Source organism: Contarinia nasturtii, unplaced genomic scaffold, assembly GCF_009176525.2.
Source record: "Contarinia nasturtii isolate CC-2019 unplaced genomic scaffold, AAFC_CNas_1.1 Cnas_scaffold_695, whole genome shotgun sequence".
Classification (NCBI taxonomy): Eukaryota; Metazoa; Arthropoda; class Insecta; order Diptera; family Cecidomyiidae; genus Contarinia; species Contarinia nasturtii.
In genome coordinates, this window is record NW_022198046.1 from 1,155,421 (window position 1) to 1,172,998 (window position 17,578).

At 31.2% G+C, this 17,578-nt stretch overlaps 2 protein-coding genes across 9 annotated transcripts in view; one reads left to right on the forward strand and one right to left on the reverse strand.

Moving 5' to 3' along the window:
• Positions 1-9,800, forward strand: LOC116340792. Of its 4 annotated transcripts, XM_031767453.1 has the most exons (9): positions 1-360; positions 1,242-1,417; positions 3,171-5,865; positions 6,022-6,147; positions 6,289-6,439; positions 6,616-6,747; positions 6,822-7,041; positions 7,423-7,452; positions 7,715-9,800. In XM_031767453.1, the coding sequence occupies exons 3-9, from the start codon at positions 3,326-3,328 to the stop codon at positions 8,671-8,673; spliced, it is 4,158 nt and encodes a 1,385-aa protein (XP_031623313.1). In that variant the 5' UTR covers positions 1-360; positions 1,242-1,417; positions 3,171-3,325; the 3' UTR covers positions 8,674-9,800. The 4 variants fall into 4 exon arrangements, with proteins under 4 accessions (XP_031623313.1, XP_031623311.1, XP_031623314.1 ...); XM_031767451.1 differs by lacking the exon at positions 1,242-1,417; XM_031767452.1 differs by lacking the exon at positions 1-360 and having other exon boundaries at positions 548-1,417.
• A 5,047-nt stretch (positions 9,801-14,847) lies between these two features.
• The window catches only part of LOC116340709 (putative uncharacterized protein DDB_G0286901), an 84,098-nt gene continuing 81,367 nt past the window's right edge, over positions 14,848-17,578 (reverse strand). For all 5 annotated transcript variants that reach the window (XM_031767340.1, XM_031767336.1, XM_031767338.1 and 2 more), the window contains exons 7-9: positions 17,324-17,558; positions 16,787-16,953; positions 14,848-16,710 (exon numbers count right to left, since the gene is read on the reverse strand). In XM_031767340.1, the coding sequence (XP_031623200.1) occupies positions 16,507-16,710; positions 16,787-16,953; positions 17,324-17,558 (606 nt within the window). In that variant the 3' untranslated portion in view covers positions 14,848-16,506. The remainder of the gene's footprint in view (positions 16,711-16,786; positions 16,954-17,323; positions 17,559-17,578) is intronic.

Here is a 17,578-nt window from a genome sequence, read left to right on the forward strand (position 1 = left end):
CGACATAAGTTTTTCATTCACTAGAGCCATTTATGTTCGAAAGCAATGAATTGTGTCGTTTAAATTGGATGTGAAAAATATATCACATCAGAATAAAAAAATAACCAGAAATTGGCTGTTTCGCAACATTGTGAGAAGTGAAACGTTTGATTAAAAATAAAGTAAACAAGCAACGAATGAAAAGAAAAAGATTGTATGGTACGTGCATAGTGAAAGTTGAAAAATTGTGACAAAAAAGGTTCTCTATGATACGGTGAACAATATTGTGAATTCTTTTTGGATAGTACAATTTCAAGCAGTCAAAAATGGCAGAAAATCGTGATTATTCCGTGAAATGTGTTAATCAATTTGTTTAAAAAGGTATTAAACAGAATTGTGTTAATTTTTTTCTATGTAAAAAATACTTGAGTACCATTTCTCTTGCTTTTGTTTGATTGGCATGAAACAATAGCTTCACGAAGCATTTGTCGTTGACAAATCTTTATTTGTTTTCTATCAAATTGGAACGCGAATTTGCGATATATCATATAATGTACATGGAACACAAAAAACTGACTCGTTTTTGTGATATTTTGTCATTTATCCTTCCATTTATCGCATTAAATTCAAACCATTTTTTATGTCATTGACATTTGATACATCCACATGCTTTACTCATTGAAACTCTTTGTCTCTCTTTGTCATTCCGTGTCGCTTTGATACTGTAAAAACTATTAATGCTGAAGATATCAACAAATGAAACAACAAAAAATACATTTGTATCAGAATTGAATGCTCATCATTTTGTTATTAATAGACCAACCAAGTAAATAAACTGAATTCAAACATACATAGCAGCTATACAAGTCAATTGTGCTGATTATGTAAGACATTTTGCTCAGTTGCTGCTTCTGTCATTCAAGTTCATAATTTCTTTTTCAATGTTTTCTTCATGACGAATGATTTAAATGCCAATGCAATGCCAAGAAGCTTAGAACGAAACACATTTGCTTCAGAAACATCGAACCGACAACTGTTATTCAGTTCATAGGCTGCAACTTTTTTTTGCTTTTGCATTAGTCCGCACTCTTTTTCTCGGCCAAATAAATAAAATTTGCATTAATATATGAGAGACAAATGTTATAAATGAAACAAACACATGGTCAAAATGTAATTTTATAATTTATTTTTATGAAAAAATGTGTGGTAACGATATCAATCCCTCATTATATACTTGAATGTATCAACATTTCTGTTTCAAGAGACTTTATACACCGCAATTGATAGAATTTAAAACACAAAAAATTGCTAGGCAATACAAAATATACCAAATCAAAATGAGATGAGTGCCATAAAAATTTCGCCCCGATCGTCCAATAATTTAATTCGTAACATTTGCTTAATTTCAAATAATTTACTCTGAGAACAAAGAATTCACGTAAGTATGTGTCAAACTTCAATAGATAAAAATTTCTTAAAAGTCATTTAATTAGCATTCACGCGCATTAAACTCCTTTGTTAGTTCCATGCAATGACGGAAGTAATAGCACACGGAAAGATTAAAGCGAATTCATTCGTCGATTTTACTTCACCAAATAATTACTTTTTCAATTATTACAGCTGCTTCATGAATTCTACTAAAATATATCATTCAAGTAGATATCTTTCAAGTTTTATTATCAAAATAGTGGTATATAAATAGAAATTTAGCTTGAAGATAAGTGATTGAAATTTTATGCGCTACGAAACGCTTTGATGAAACGTTTGGAACGGTGCAAGTACAAAAACACAGTTTTTTTTCTCTTGACGAACATATTCAACTCGTTGGTAATTACATGAGACGTGGATAAACAATCATAAAATCAATAATTGTTGACAAAACAAAACAGGAAAAGACACAGGTGCTTTATTTCTCTTCTTGCTCATTTGTGGCATACTTTTTCTTGGTGTACTACGTACAGAGCATAGAATCAAATGAAATAAAAAAGTTGATAGTCTTTGTTGCGCCAATACTACAGATACTATCGTAATTTCATTAAGATAAGCAAAAATTAGCGTGAGAAAGAAAGAGAGAGAGAGGAAAAGCAGAGAAAAGCTAAAACTCTCAAACCAAATCTATCCATCGTTAATGGCATACATATTTCACTGTTTGGCGATGGAAACAGTATCACAATACCGTGTCTGTCTTCACCCGTTCTTGTATCCTTTGCACGCCATTCTCACGTGGAGAATATTCAGCGGCAAACAAAGTACATTTTCAATGGCATTTTTCCGATACACAAACACTTGCAGGCACGAACACAATTATCTATATGTATGAATTGTGTTAATGTGTGCTATTGCACACCGTTCTTATGATACTCTTATATAAATCGTCAATGTACTATTTATATACGTTTCGCACACTCGCCACCAGTTCAGTTTTGCTTTAGTAAACAACACTCTTAATTGATTTAAAACAAACAAAGTGTTGACTTTTTTCTCTTCTTCGGAGCAGAAATGCATTATGTGTTCGATGTACAAACGAGAGTATTTTTATTTAAATGTATTGCATTACATAAATTATTTGTGTTCATTGTATTTATTATACAAATATGCACGCATGACATACATTCACGATCCATCTCTCTAATGGGAAATTCACTTATAAATCGCGATGCCATTTTAACGGCAAAACAAATAACAATTGGAACAATTAGGACAATCAATCGATACCGCCAACACAAAACTTCATTCTGTGCGTATATCATTTTCGCCATTTTGAATTTTCATTTGTTGTGCAAACTCATTCATCAAATCTCTGTCTATTTTCAAATGAGTTTTGTGTTGAAAATGTGTTTGTATCCAATTTTAAAACGAGAGACTTTAACTTTGAGATGATGTCATAACAAGTTGTTGTTGACAATTATTATTAACATCGAAATAAGCTGAAAAACACGAACGTTCAATTCAAAAGGTCTGAAATTAATGACAATATAAAAAAATATACAAAAAAAAACATGCTTCAGTAGAAAATTTTGCGGTATCATAGCAACTTTCTAAGATTATAAAATCAACGAGATATATTTGCTAATGTGCTCTTCTTCAATTCCAAACCCAAAATCACTTTCTTTTCTTTGGATAATAAGCAATATAAGTATTTGTTCATGTTGTAGTATTTCATTTAATGTTTTTCTTTTATTTATTTTTAGTGTGTGTTTCAATTGTACATCAAACCGCAAAAAAAGTGCAAAAGAGACCAAAGCCGAATCAACTTGTTCGGCCTCCATCAATATTCATCATCAATGATTTGTTTACATGCAATTGATACGACCAAAAGTCTTGCTTTTGAACAATTACCAAAATTATGGATAAAATGGCTCGCTGGCGGCATAAGAACGTGTTCCTGATACTGATAATTACTACGTGCTTCATTTCGGCGACCGGAAAGCATAATGATGAAATTAAGGAAATCAAATGTTGTAACGATAATGACAAAAGCAGTGAATATGTAATCAACGGCGACGACAATGACAACATAAGTATTAGCAGAAATAACGAAAGTGATAATGCCGAAAGGCGAACCAAATCTTTTGATTTATCATTTGTATTGGATCGCTATCGTATCGATGAAACGATACCAAAGCCCACATCATCATGTATACGTATTATGTTCGGATCACTTTTGACAGCAGCTCGGACTAAGTCGCTGTCAGCCTTAGATGCAAATCAAAATGTGGAAAGCTCAAACACAGCAGACGACAATTATCATCGATATCATGACTATGTAGTATACTGTAATAGTACGACCATTGACACTTTTATATCAAAGTCAAGTGGCAATAGAATCGCAACGAATGGACAATTAAGCGATAATGGTGACCATTCAACGTTCAATAATGGTGACATGCTTAGCGGAATCATTCTGATGAATGTCCCATTCAGCGGTGACAGTATCCATAGCAATCCGGTCACTAAATGGCAAATAACCAGAAATAATGTAAATATTCCTAGAAATCAATTAATAAATGCAACGATTTATTTGTCATGGACAAATAGCCATTTGAACAGTGAGTCTTTCCGTGGATTGCCGGCAACATTCGATCGTTTAACACACTTAGATGTTAGCGATAATGATATAAAGAATTTAACATGGGATATGTTTGATCGCTTTCCACAACTGAAATCGTTGAATCTCTCACAGAATGCCATCAGCAATGAAACCATTCATCAACTGTTTTTTCACCGCTTTAGACAATTACAACACTTAGATTTAAGCAACAATAAATTCATGTCAATTGTATATGAGAGACTGTACGGGTCGGCGTCTGACATGCCGATGGATGATGTCAATTCCAATAGTCTTAAAAAGTTTGCCTTACCAATGGGTGAATCATCAGAGCCAATTGTGTTACACCAACACGATGGCATATTTGCCGATATGCCGGAGTTACGGGAACTAATTTTGAGCAACAATCAAATTATTGATCTTCCACGGAATACATTCACAACTAATGGATTACCAAAATTACACTATCTTAATTTAGCTTACAACAATCTGTCGATAATACCATTTCAAATATTCCAATCGCTTACCGCACTACAAACATTGGATTTATCGAACAATCGTTTAGTGACTTTCCTTGATAATTTTTTTATCGATAATAAAGCGCTTATTATGCTAAATGTACACAACAATACCATTGAGAGAGTGCTAAAAAATTCACTGCAAGGTTTACACAATTTGATTGAGTTGGATTTATCGGATAATCAAATCATAAACATTGATCGAAATGCATTCGATAGTTTGATAGCATTGCAACGATTGAATTTATGCGGAAACAATTTAACCGTATTGCCAACGACTCTATTTCATCATTTGGCGCAACTCAAGTATCTCAATTTAAGCCGAAATAAATTCAAAATCCTTCAAAATGGTCTGTTTGCGTATCAATTTGCACTGGAACATTTGATCATCGAAGAAACACCATTGCAAAAGCTTAACAATTGGGTGTCACGAAAATCGGATGAAGTGAAAAAGGATATATTGAAACGATTACGTGTAATTTCATTGCGAAAAAATCCACATTTACGTGAAATTGATGCGATAACATTTCGCAGTTTGCCGGCCGTTGAGTATTTATATTTATCCGAAAATAGTCTTGTTCTATTGCCACATGAAATTGGTGAATTGACTGAATTGAAGCATTTGGATGTAAGTAAAAATGATCTCATATCGTTGCCAAGGCAATTGAATACTCTACAACATTTGGATACAATTAATATGCTGGGTAATCAATTTGAATGTGATTGTCAAATGGTTTGGCTCACAGCATGGATGAATGACACACGAAATCGTGTAGACAATTTTACATTTATCGAACAACGAGCACCATTCAATCAATTATCAAAACTGAAATGTCGTCATGGATATCCCGGCGATTTAATACGTGTACTCCAACAGTTACATTGTTTTAAACCAACGGCCGTTCATGTGTCAGAGAGTAAAACTTATCTGCTTCGCAGCGATGCACAATTGGAGTGTGCGTTTAGCGGAAATCCAACTCCGGACATCATTTGGGTCACACCACTCAACAAAATCATTCGTTACTATGCCGATCCAGATGTGAAACCATTACCACTGGCATATAACAAACGCTTGGCGAATAGCAGTCACAACAACGATCAAATAAATGCCGATTTAGATCATCAGGCGAAAAATCGCGAGAAAATGGAACATCAAATGCTGAAACATAAATTCGATCGATTTACAACACCAATCGGAACCAATGAGGTGACTCTGTTAGAAAATGGTTCGCTTCGTATTCACAATATTTCACGGAAGGACAGCGGTTTGTATGTTTGCTACGGGTACAACAGCATGGGATATAAATCGGCTGAAATCAGGTAAATAATGACCAATCAATTGCATATGCATTTTACATATTGACATTTTAAGTATTTCAAATGTCGATTGTTGATTAACCTTAACTCGACTCAATTCGATTCATGACGTTCCTTATTTTATCGTCAAACTTATTTTCCAATTTTATTTTTTCATAGGCTCTTTATCGATCCCATCGTATTCTATCGAGTGAAAATCGCTAGCATTATAGTCGGTTTATTGAGTGCTTTATCGTTCTTGATATTGACATTGATTGTGCAGGCTATTCGGCGTTGTTTCATTAGGTATGTAAACGAAAATGGAAATTGTTTACAAATCAATATTTCATTACATTTGATTCACATACAATGACGCACGCAAAAAGTGCACAATTTCGACATTTCTTCTACTATATTGTTTTTGTTTTTCTTTATCATTTTTCGCAGATTTAATATTGTCAATAAAATTGCGATGAATTGTTGTACATGTTGTTTGCGTAAGAAACCCAGAGCCAAGCATATTATGCAAATGCTCGACAGCATCGAACACTACAAAAGCCAACAACTGGAACGCCTACGTGAAAATTATACACAGCAAGTGAGTTTCGCCAATCGATTTTTATATATATCTTTTTTTGAACACTAACAATACGTAGAAGTGTCTCTGTTCCAATACCTCTTGACAAACATCTGCATTGCTGTTCGAATGATATACAAATATTTCAAACAAAAGTAAATCTTTTCAATTTAAATTGCTCATCTGTCTGTCTGAAGGTTCATCGGATCAAAGAAAATTGTGCGCAACAAGTCGAATGGATTCAGGGCTCGTACACAAGTCAAACAAAGCACCTAAGAGAAGTTGGCTCGCATGGAATTACCGCAGTTGCCGACACTTACCATGACCAGGTAAAGCCATTTCCATCATACATATCTAAAATTCGCATGAAAAAATAATGACGATTTTTTTTTTCGTTTCTCAGTTGCGTCGTGTTCGAGATTATTCAACCGGTCAATTGAATTGGGTTCGGGAAAATTATGTTTTTCAACGCAATAAAATTCGAAAATTCAGCGCACATCAAGTGTTAAGAATTCGTGAAGGCTACAAATATCAACAGCAAACACTTAACAAAGTTTTGGAGAACCTTCCATCTTTCTATTTTGAAAATTGCCGTGGGCGAGCTGATGAAAATATGGAAGAAGGTAACATTCGTTTGATAATTTTCCATCTCGCTTATATAAAGATTACAACATCTCATGTGAAAATTTTATGCTTTGAATCCTTGTCGTTATATATTACACACATAAAACATTAATTATTTTCCTTTTGTTGCGCACACTCAATTCAAAAAGGTTATGTTAGTGGTTCACCAACCACTGACATAATAGCATTAATTCATTATTTAAAAATTGATGAAAATCCATCATTCGTTGTGGTGCATTGCTTTTCTCTCGTATATTAAAATTGTATCTTTTTATAAATGACATTTTCGTATCTCAAACCGAAAATTAATTGTTTTGTTTGCAATTTTCTTTGTTTTATCACAAAATGCTTTCAATGTCAAAAACAAACTTATTGAGTAGACATTCTGAGGAGGTTCGACTTGACAACAGGTATGGACATTCAATGAAATGTTTGAGGAAAAAAAACGTCTGTCTTTCCGTTCAAATGTATATTACCGTATTATTAAGTTATTAAGTTAAAGGTCAAAACAATTTGTATAAATTGGCATAGAATATTTTCTTGTTTAAATAATGTGAAGCTTGATGTTCAAAATAAATGAATTGTTTGCTTTTTTTTAAATTAGTTTAAGGACATTTTTTGTCATTTAGTCATCCATTCTAATTGTTTTTTGCATCGGTTTTTTGTTTACAGATTTTGAAGTGTATCTAAAAACAAAAATTGCTGAAGTGCATCACGATCCAAATGATGAAGGCACCAGTTGTTACAGTGATCCAAATGGATTATCTCAAACAATATCAACTAGACCAATCTATCATCCAATTGATCGACGTAGTCTAACGAACAATGTGCAAACAAATGAAAGCAAAGCATCTGTTTATTATACACCGAGTGATTCCGCAGATCAGACGCAATTGCAATTGTCTCCATTGCATATTAATATAATAGAAGAAAATTTGAATACATTTCCCGATTTTTTGAAGCCATCAGAGTCAGAGTGTAAATTTAATTTCGATATGAATCGCTTTGAGGCAAATCTACAACTGGAGATCGATCATCGACGTCGCCAACACAATATCTATTCAGAAGACGACGATGATGACGACGAAACAATTGTAATTAATTCGGAAAAAACAAAAATGCTAAATTGTAACGATGCAAACATTGATGATATGGCAAGTAATTCAACTGAAGGATACATTCGACTCAATACATTACCCAAACGCAATAAATATAAACGAGCGCCAAGTAGCCGAGATTTTTACTATTCATTGGAGAATGTGTTCGATGCCAAAATGGCAGATGATAGTGGTCGCTATCAAATGCATTTATCAAATAAAACCATCGATGAAGCTTCTTGTGAAGACACTCAACTTACAAGTTCAGCATCAGACAATAATTACAGCTCGAGCGAAATCAACCGTTCGAATCCAACAAACGGTGAAAGTTCCGATGATAATCGAACCAAACCATCAAAATCGGTTCTTTTGCTAAACGAAGGAAGCTATAACGGTGAAATTCAATTTAGCAATAGCATGCCAAATATTAACAGCAATTCGGAACATTTAACCAAAGAACTAAACAATGATGATGCCGAACATACTCTAGTTAATAAAAATGATTCTCAATTGGATCGTATGCTTCCCATTTGAAAACGCCACCAATACAGACTGAGTGACATAACCGGTATATGAATGAAAACGAAGCGGTGTGTTGAATTAAAACTGATCTTTTTGTTCTGTTTCTATTTGGTTTTTGTTAAAGTTGAACAAAGAAAAACGAAAGTTTCAATCTTCAATTAATTTAAATATGAATACGAGGTGAAAGACTGTGAAAAACGAACAGGAAAGAATCTTTGGCTACAACAAACAAGTGTAACATATCCCAGCGTTTCCTTAACAGAGAATATACATTTTTATTGTCAATTTATTTACTTCTTTTCAAGTTGAATCAATTTATTATTATTAATATTACTTTTGAACATTCATATGCAACGGCGTTGGGGGGTTTAAATGCCACCGATCCATTGATCTAAATAGGAGAATTCGTAGAGTGGTGATAGAAAATGGTACGACTATGTGTTTCATACTACTCTTTTTTAAGATAACCGAATTTATTTTTCGAAAAAAATGAGAAGAAAACTGAACAAAAAAAAAACTAAATAACATTAAATTTGACTTACATACGTGAATGAATGTCATTTGGGCCAATGAAGAAAGTAAACTCATTTGATTGAATATTAAGGCCTAGTATATTTTGACTATGACTTCTATGCGATCATGTGTGTTCTCTGTATCGCAAATATATTTAGTTTAAATTTATTTATTTGAATTATGATTGTAAAAAATGTGTATTAAGCCAATCATACCATACCTATTAATATATATAAAAAAGAACAAAATAAACTCCTCATTTATTTACCTGATAAGCATTTAAAATCAATCAACAAAAAATTAATTATTGAGCACTATACATTGAACAAAATGACAAAAATTCGACAAAGCAAGCTAGTAGATAATTTTTTTCTTTTTTTTGAAGAAAATAATATAATACTTGTTTTACGATTTATCGGCAATTTGATTCAGCACAATGTTAGTTACACGTGGATAAAGTTCATGTTCTTATGAAAAAAATTCAATTTGATTTGTAGTGATGTGTTAAATTTACCTTCATTAAATATTATCTTTTTATGTTCTATCTCGTGATAATCTTTTGACAAATATATATTGTTAGTTCCCACAAGTAAAAAATTGAATTTTATAGATGTATTACTTCAAGCAAAAGCAAAAACTGTTCTAAAATCACTAAATAAATATTGCAAGTCAAAAATCAAAAACAAAATGTGATTTGATTATTTTCTTTATAGTATTTGGTGCGATCTCTTGAAAAAGGTCTGTTTTCAAAAGAATTCTTCTACAAGAAGTAAAGCAAACACATCTCTATCGACTTGGATAAACAAGATGCTCAACTTACCATTTGGCGTTATCTGCTTCCATCGCTTAATTGATGTCAATCAGACATTATATTGAGATATTATCAGCTGAATCAGCTGCTATCGCCAGGAACTGAAATTGAGTCAAAATAATGGCAGTTTTTATAACTATAACAAACACTTCTATTGTTGTCGCTACCTTTCAGCGCCTGACGTCAGTTGCTTGAGCTGACTTAAAATATCTCAATATAATGTCTGATATCAATTCTTAAGTAAGTAATTATTGATTGTAAAGTGTTCTTTTTTTTGTTTTAAAAAAATCATATAGTTTATTTATCGCATCTCGTAAAGTATTATTTTTGTTTAACAAATAAATTCAATAAAATAAAATAAAATTAAATTATTTTTTGTTCATATTTTATTTGTTGTTTTTGCATTTGTCTTGTTTCTGTTCTTATAATAATTGTGTGTGTGTTTTTATAGCATTTCTTCCATTTGTTTTGGATATAGGAAATTAACTTTTAGAATGCATTGAAAAAAGTTTGCTTTCAGTTTCTTTGCGTTTTGCTGCACCTAGAATTTAATTTTTTCTAATGCCTACTGAAAAAAAAATCGTTGTGTGCATAAAAAAATTGTATAATAAAAAATAAGTACTGGTTAAAGTTGCTGTTCATGAAATTACAATAAATAATAATACAAATTAATATATAATGTTAAAAGAGGGTGACAGTAAATTAGGAAACGAAGAAGAAGTAGAAAAAAAATGATAATTTTAAAAACTAAGTGTTGTGTGTTATAAAAGATATAAATTAATGAATTGATAAATTAAATACATACAAAAATACAACATTAAGTATAAAACTGGTAAGAAGCGATGCCAAACAATGTGAGGCTTTGGCCGCATTACGACAAAACAAAAAATTTATCGAAACATTTACATCATTTTTTTGAGAAGAAAAAAAAATTTAATGTGTGAATGCGGGAGACTATTTGTTTCCATCTTTTGATTTCTTCGTTCTATATTTTTGCTGGTGCAATACTAAATCATAATTTAAAAAAAAAATGGTTAGACATAGTTGAAAATTCAACAAAATTTGTGCATTTTTATGGTGAGTCATTAAAAAACTATGTAAGCTTTACGAAAACTAGCGATCGAAATCTTTTCTTTTTTTCATCAGTTGCCTTAAAACGGAAGGTAGTTTGAATAACATAAAATATAGCGGTAAATAGATATATATATAATTGTTTTTGTTTCGCATTGGTTTCATTTTTCACCCATTCTCATGATAGAAAAAAATGTGAGCATTTTGTATAGTTAGTGCTGTAACAATTCAACGGAATCATTGGCTATTGCCTCAATTTCAGGTGGCACACCGCACAATTGGGTTGTCCTGAACAACTCGTTCATCTTTGCTTTTTTCATCAAACACATTTTCTTTTTAAATATAATAAGTTTATATATAATAAAATATTCGAGTGTGGGTGTGTGTAACCTATCAACACAGAAATAGATGAAAAATCGAATTTATCATTCGAACATAGCACTGGCATTTATTTTGGACAAACAATATGGTTCAATAAGCCATATTTCAAACGAATCGCGCATTGTTTCAAATTACAAACGATTTTTGCTCATATTTCCGTATCTGGATAATATCATTGCGAAGTGTGTGGTGTTAATTTGATAAAAAAATATTCCTTCAGTTTTTGTAATCTGTTTTTTTTCTCGTCATACTTCATCCCACTAAATACTAAATTCCAAATCATCATTAAGATCATAACCGTAACTATAATTATTATTTTTTTTCTTTTTTGTTTGCAATAGGCTATGTTTGTATACTAAAAGGAAGTTATCGATTGAAAAAATACTGTTATTCTCTTAGCTGGTTTTTTTCTTCATCCTTTGATAAAAAAAAATTAATATCCATATTTGTGACCATTTTAATCACATTTTTTTCGTCGAAAACTGTACGTTTCTTTTTTCTCGAAAATGAACGATTTTTGTTTGCTTATTTAATAAAAAATATTTTATCAAAAAATAATATTTTCGCCAATTTTTGATCGATGCACAACAATGAATTTTGAACAATTTTTTTTGACCGAATTTTGGTCCACATATCATGGATTATTTATTGAGCGTCGTTTCCTTCCAATTCGCTTGTCTTTCAATGGTTAATCTTGCGGTAACAAATTTCCCTTTTTTTATTTCATACATTTGGAATAAAATCCCAAAAAATTATTAATTTTTTTTCTTCAATTCAATCACTTGTTTTTGCTCAAATGTTTTTCATCTTATTTTTTACAAACTTACAAATATAATCTTAGCTTGAAAAATAGAGTAAGTAGCTTCATAAAACTTTAAAATGATCGAATCTTCACTTCTTAACGCCAATGACGTTTGTAAGCGTGTGTTTGTGTGCTTGCCATAAGAATAAATATAACTTGGAGCATTGGTTAAGAACAAAATGAACAAAATATAAAAAAAAATTACTATCGCGTTTTATAGCTGCCACTCGTATGGTATTCTTTTCAATTTAAATTTAATTGAATGCGGTAATTTTGAAGGAAAAAAATCATACTCTAAACCTAAATTAGATTACGATGTAAAAAGTAACTCTAAAATTGTTAATCATAATAATAATTTATTGCTTAAAATAGCTTTTGTTACGAGAATGCTTAAAAATTAAAATATATATATAAAAAAAACAGAGCGCGAAAAAGGCGACGATGAACATTCTACGAAGGAAGAATATTGAGTATTTTCTTTTTCTTCATTGATCAGAAATGGGGCATGCATTTTTCGAAACAAATTCACAAAGTGCGAGAAAATGCTTATTTTTGAAAATATCCGTATACTTTGATGATAATCGTACAATGTATACTATGTGTCATGAGGGCCAAATATCAAACAAACATAGAGTCTCGAAGAAATGTTACAATAAATGTTTAAAAAAGCAGTTCGAATGATCATTTAAAAGATAAGTACGCAAACGAGAATTAGTAATAAATAAATAGGTAATTGAAATTGCGATGGGCGGCACAATACTATGAATCTCTTCATACTGAATTAGACTGAGTATTTGATAAGAAAGAGAGATAATGTTAGGAATAAAGAGATTCGTTTCAATCTCAACCTCTCATTTAATTGCTTGCATTCGAAACCGTGTACCGTTCTTAAAATTGGAAAACCGTTCTATACAAATGTTTAAGAAGAAGACTAAGGTGTTCTCATTCTATTTTAGATATTGTGGAATATTATTTGCTAAACCATGTTCGAAAACCTATTGTTTTTTGAAAAATGATGTAAGATGTGCAATGAAACTTGAACAGCTACTTAAATTTTTGTCTTTATTTATATCACGTCTAAAGTGGTTTTCAATTTTTTGTCGATCAGAACTGGGCTAGCGAGATTTGTTTGTTTTAAAAAATAGTTATTCTCTTCTTGTTTGAATTGTTTTTTTTTGTATATATTAAAAGTGTTGTTTCTATTTATTTCAATTAAGATGAAAAGAAGACAATTGAAAGAAAAAATCGAGATGCGCTCACTCAGAGAAAAAAATCTTTATATATCTATGTATGATTCGTTGATTCATCGATTTAATAAATTTCTAGTGCATTTTTTTTGTCTCTTTCAATTAGTTGAAGCGTAATGTGATTTCAAAACCGTACATTTTAATCATCATTAATTTATTGATTATGCGAAAAAATACGCATTACACTCTTTCGAACTATCTAAATATAGTTTATTTGTTTGTTTTATTTTGAAATTGATAGTTAATTTCCGATGCTAATTGCTTTATCAAAATCGAATGGAAAACTGAAAAAACACTCAAACGTCAAATCAAAACCGTATATTGTATAGTCGAAAAAATCGATGTTCTTCCGTTAATTGCTAATTATTAGTTGATCTATTTGCAGTTTGTTTAAATGTATTTTTTTTCAGCTGCTTTCTAGCTGCCCAAATTTCTTTAGTTTATATAAAATGGAAAGAGGAAAGGACAAGTGAAAATTGGAGCATTATGGTTCAAAACGATCGTATTTTTTTAAAATGTTTTTATCGATTAAATTTCTTTGCTTTCATTCTATTTAGTTAATAACTATATGCGATTTTCAAAAATAGATGATTGGAATTGTAAAATGGTTGAGCTATTTTTTTTTGTTGTTGTTGTTTATTTTTATGTGATTGAGATTTCATAAAATGTCAATTGTCATCATTTGTCATATAGTAATTTTTTTTTAAATCGATAATTTGTTCAGTGTATATTTTAACAGTCTAACATTCAAATCGTTATAATAATTAGTTTCAAAATCAAATTCTATCACATTTTTGTCGCCATATTATTTTTTTTTCCCACTTCGATACGTTTTCTTTGTGTTCTAGTTTATTTCGAATCATTGAAAATTGAATAACTTCTAACAAATGTACAAGTATTTAACTGGAGGCAAGATTATTATTAGAATTCATTTGCGTAAATTGTGTTTGGAAAAAATTGTCATATAAAAAAGAAGCAAACACAAAACGTTGATATATGATAATCAAATGGTATGATTTTTTTTTGATTAAATGGAAGAAATCTGTCGATTTTTCTCGCAAGATTTGAGCGTCAAAATTTATGTTCGTTATTATTAATTTGTAGGCAAAAGCTTGATTATTATATTATTATTATTTTTTTTTTGACAAATTTACATATCATTTTCGTTCAAACAAAATATGTTTATAGCCACATTTCGAATTTCGTTTTGTGTTTTTGGCTTATTTGATATTTTTCCAATATTTTCGATGTTTGTTTAATTTCAAAAGTACTTATTCAAGTTTAAAAAATGTGTGTGTTTTTTTATGTTGAAAAATAAAGCACTAGATAACACATATTTTTAATCCATCGTTTTCTTCTTTTTTTAATACATTTTCCATTTTTTATGTGTTGATTGTTTTCCAATGTTTTTGTTGCAATTTTCATTTTAATTGTTATGTAACTACTTCAATTTAAATTTATATCTTTGCCCGACGTTCTCTATAATCAAAACAATCAACTGGTTAAATGTGATGTTAAAATTCAATGTCAAACACAAGCGAGTCAATGTCAAACACACATTTCGAGTGGATTAGATTGGACGTATCAATTCACTAGAGTTCACCGTTAAAAACGACTAAACACCAATTTCACAACGAGACCGCTCAGAGCTTGGAACATAGAATAATAACATTTTTCCCTATGAATCTAATTTTTGGGACATTGAAACGAAAAAAAAATACGAACAAAAGAACCATTTTAACGATAATGAAATTCAGACAAATCACGCGTTCATACAAAATAAATGGTCTTTTAACTTGATTAAATGTGTGAAAGTGATATAAGATATCTAGCACTTGTACTGAATGCATACTCATGACAACTGACTCCATTTTTGATCTCTAAATCTTGAATATTATCCCTTTTACATACATTGTTTGCGATTCATGTTTAACTCAGTATCTGCCATACGATATATACATTGATCATAATATTTCACTGTTCAGTTTTTCTCCAAATTTAGAATGTCATCCTACGGTTTACATTTGCAAAAACTACAATACTTCGAAGATTAGCTTCTGCGATCGCGTTTTTCTTTTATTTTTCTCGCGCGTTTTTTTTTCTCTAAATAGTAGTAGTAGTAGTAGTAATAGTTGTTGTAGTAGTAGTAGTAGAAGTAGTAACTATGCGTATAATTTAAAACTCTTTTTTTAATATTAATAATAAGTAAATATTAAACTTTGTGTTATAATTATTATTTAAAAAAAATTATTGGTTTTAATGGAGATTCTTTGTTCATCTGTGTGTAAGTGTTTAATTGTATTTGTAAATTTAAATGTTTTGTATCTCTTTTTTTCTTGTGTGTCTATGTGTTTGTGTTATATTTCACGATATATTTCTTTTTAGTAAAAATTAGAAACAAAATTTGTGTTTAGCTGCTCGTGAGCCGTCTACTTTCATTCATCTCTGCATTTGAAACAAAACACATGCTTCTGAGCATTCACGTTGTCAATTTTAAAATTGACACATTGGTTAGAGTGTGTATTAATCTTGTGTTTTTTTCAAACGCTTTCTATTCCTTTGCAAAATTTCATTATCCATTATTTTGTTTTGTACATCAAAACGAGCATTTTATTCGGAACTTAACGCAGAGATATGCGACATTTAGTAAGGTTTTCGTTTCCTACATAATTTTGGTTTGATTCACAAGGAACCGTAATCCTACTAATCGAAAAATGAGAATCAACATGTTGCTGCAATTACTATTAATATTATTTGTTTTCGTCCATTTTTTTCGTATTTGGTTAAATTTACATACCCAAATGGTTTCCATTTTGAAAAAAATAAACTGAAATTTCGTGTAATAACCCTCGAACTTATACATCGAATAGAATTGAAACAGATTAAATGAAAACAACTTGAAGAAGGCTATTCTGGTGAATGTTGTTTGTGGCTTTTTGTGTTGTTGGTGTCTTTGTTGTTGGTTTTGCTTTTCTTTTTATGCATTTTATTGCATTGGATGATTTTGAAAATAGATGACTTCATTCAGCGAACTGTGTGGCTACCAAATTCAGAGGTAGATTTGTTGAATCTGCATCATTTTCATCTTCATCATCATCGATGTCATCCTCGTCGTCCCGGCGACGATTTATTGATGAATTATTGCTGTTTTCATCGCCAATTCGTTCATCAGTGCCAGCATCAGAAAATTGTTGTGTTCGCAAGAAATGTGGATCAAAGAATGGCTGCAAAATGAATTATGCGTTATTTCTATTGTTATACTTTGATCAGTGGGTCAGTGTTTTTGTATCAAAAACTCACAGGCATAGCAAAGTGTTGAGCACCAGGAGCTTGGCGAGCAGCGCCCAACGCAATTAGCAAATTATGATTTTGAAGTGCTTGCAAATCATGTTGATCCGGTTGATCGTTGAAACCATTCGGCGATTGATCAGCACCAGATGTATTTCCAGTATCTTGATTTTTAGACCCTACATGCGAAAAAAAGAGGGTTTAAAATTTACTTGCCAATTACTTTATGGGAGCTGATAATTTTCCGGAATCGAGTACAATAATACTAGGGGAAGACACGGTTTTTAGTATTAAGTATATCTCCTAATTGCGTTTAATATTCTATAATGTTCCCTAATATTTTCTGCTCTTTTCTAATAAGCGTACAAATAGATTGATGTTTTGCTAATAAATTTCTGTTTAGCATTGACAATGGAGCCAACTTCACAGGAAATCGTTGAATGATTTTGATAAAGTTTTAATTTTTTCACTCCCTTTCCGGAAACTTATCAGTCCATGCAATAAATTCGATATGAATAAAAAAGAATGATGACTTTGAATTTCACTCACGTCTGCGTCCCGACTTATCGCCCTTCGGTCGTCTTCGGCGTGTGTGAATGGTGTCACGTCGCATTGAATGCGGCCGATTAACGCCGTGCAACTTGAAATAAAGACCGCATGCATTGCAAACCATTTCACCACGAACATTGCGCCGCCAAATGGTTGTCGTCAATGTTCCACAATTTGTACAAGACATATCTTTCTGATTTGGACTTTGGTTGTTTTCAATCGGTGCTGATTTTGGCTGCGATTGAAAAAAAAATC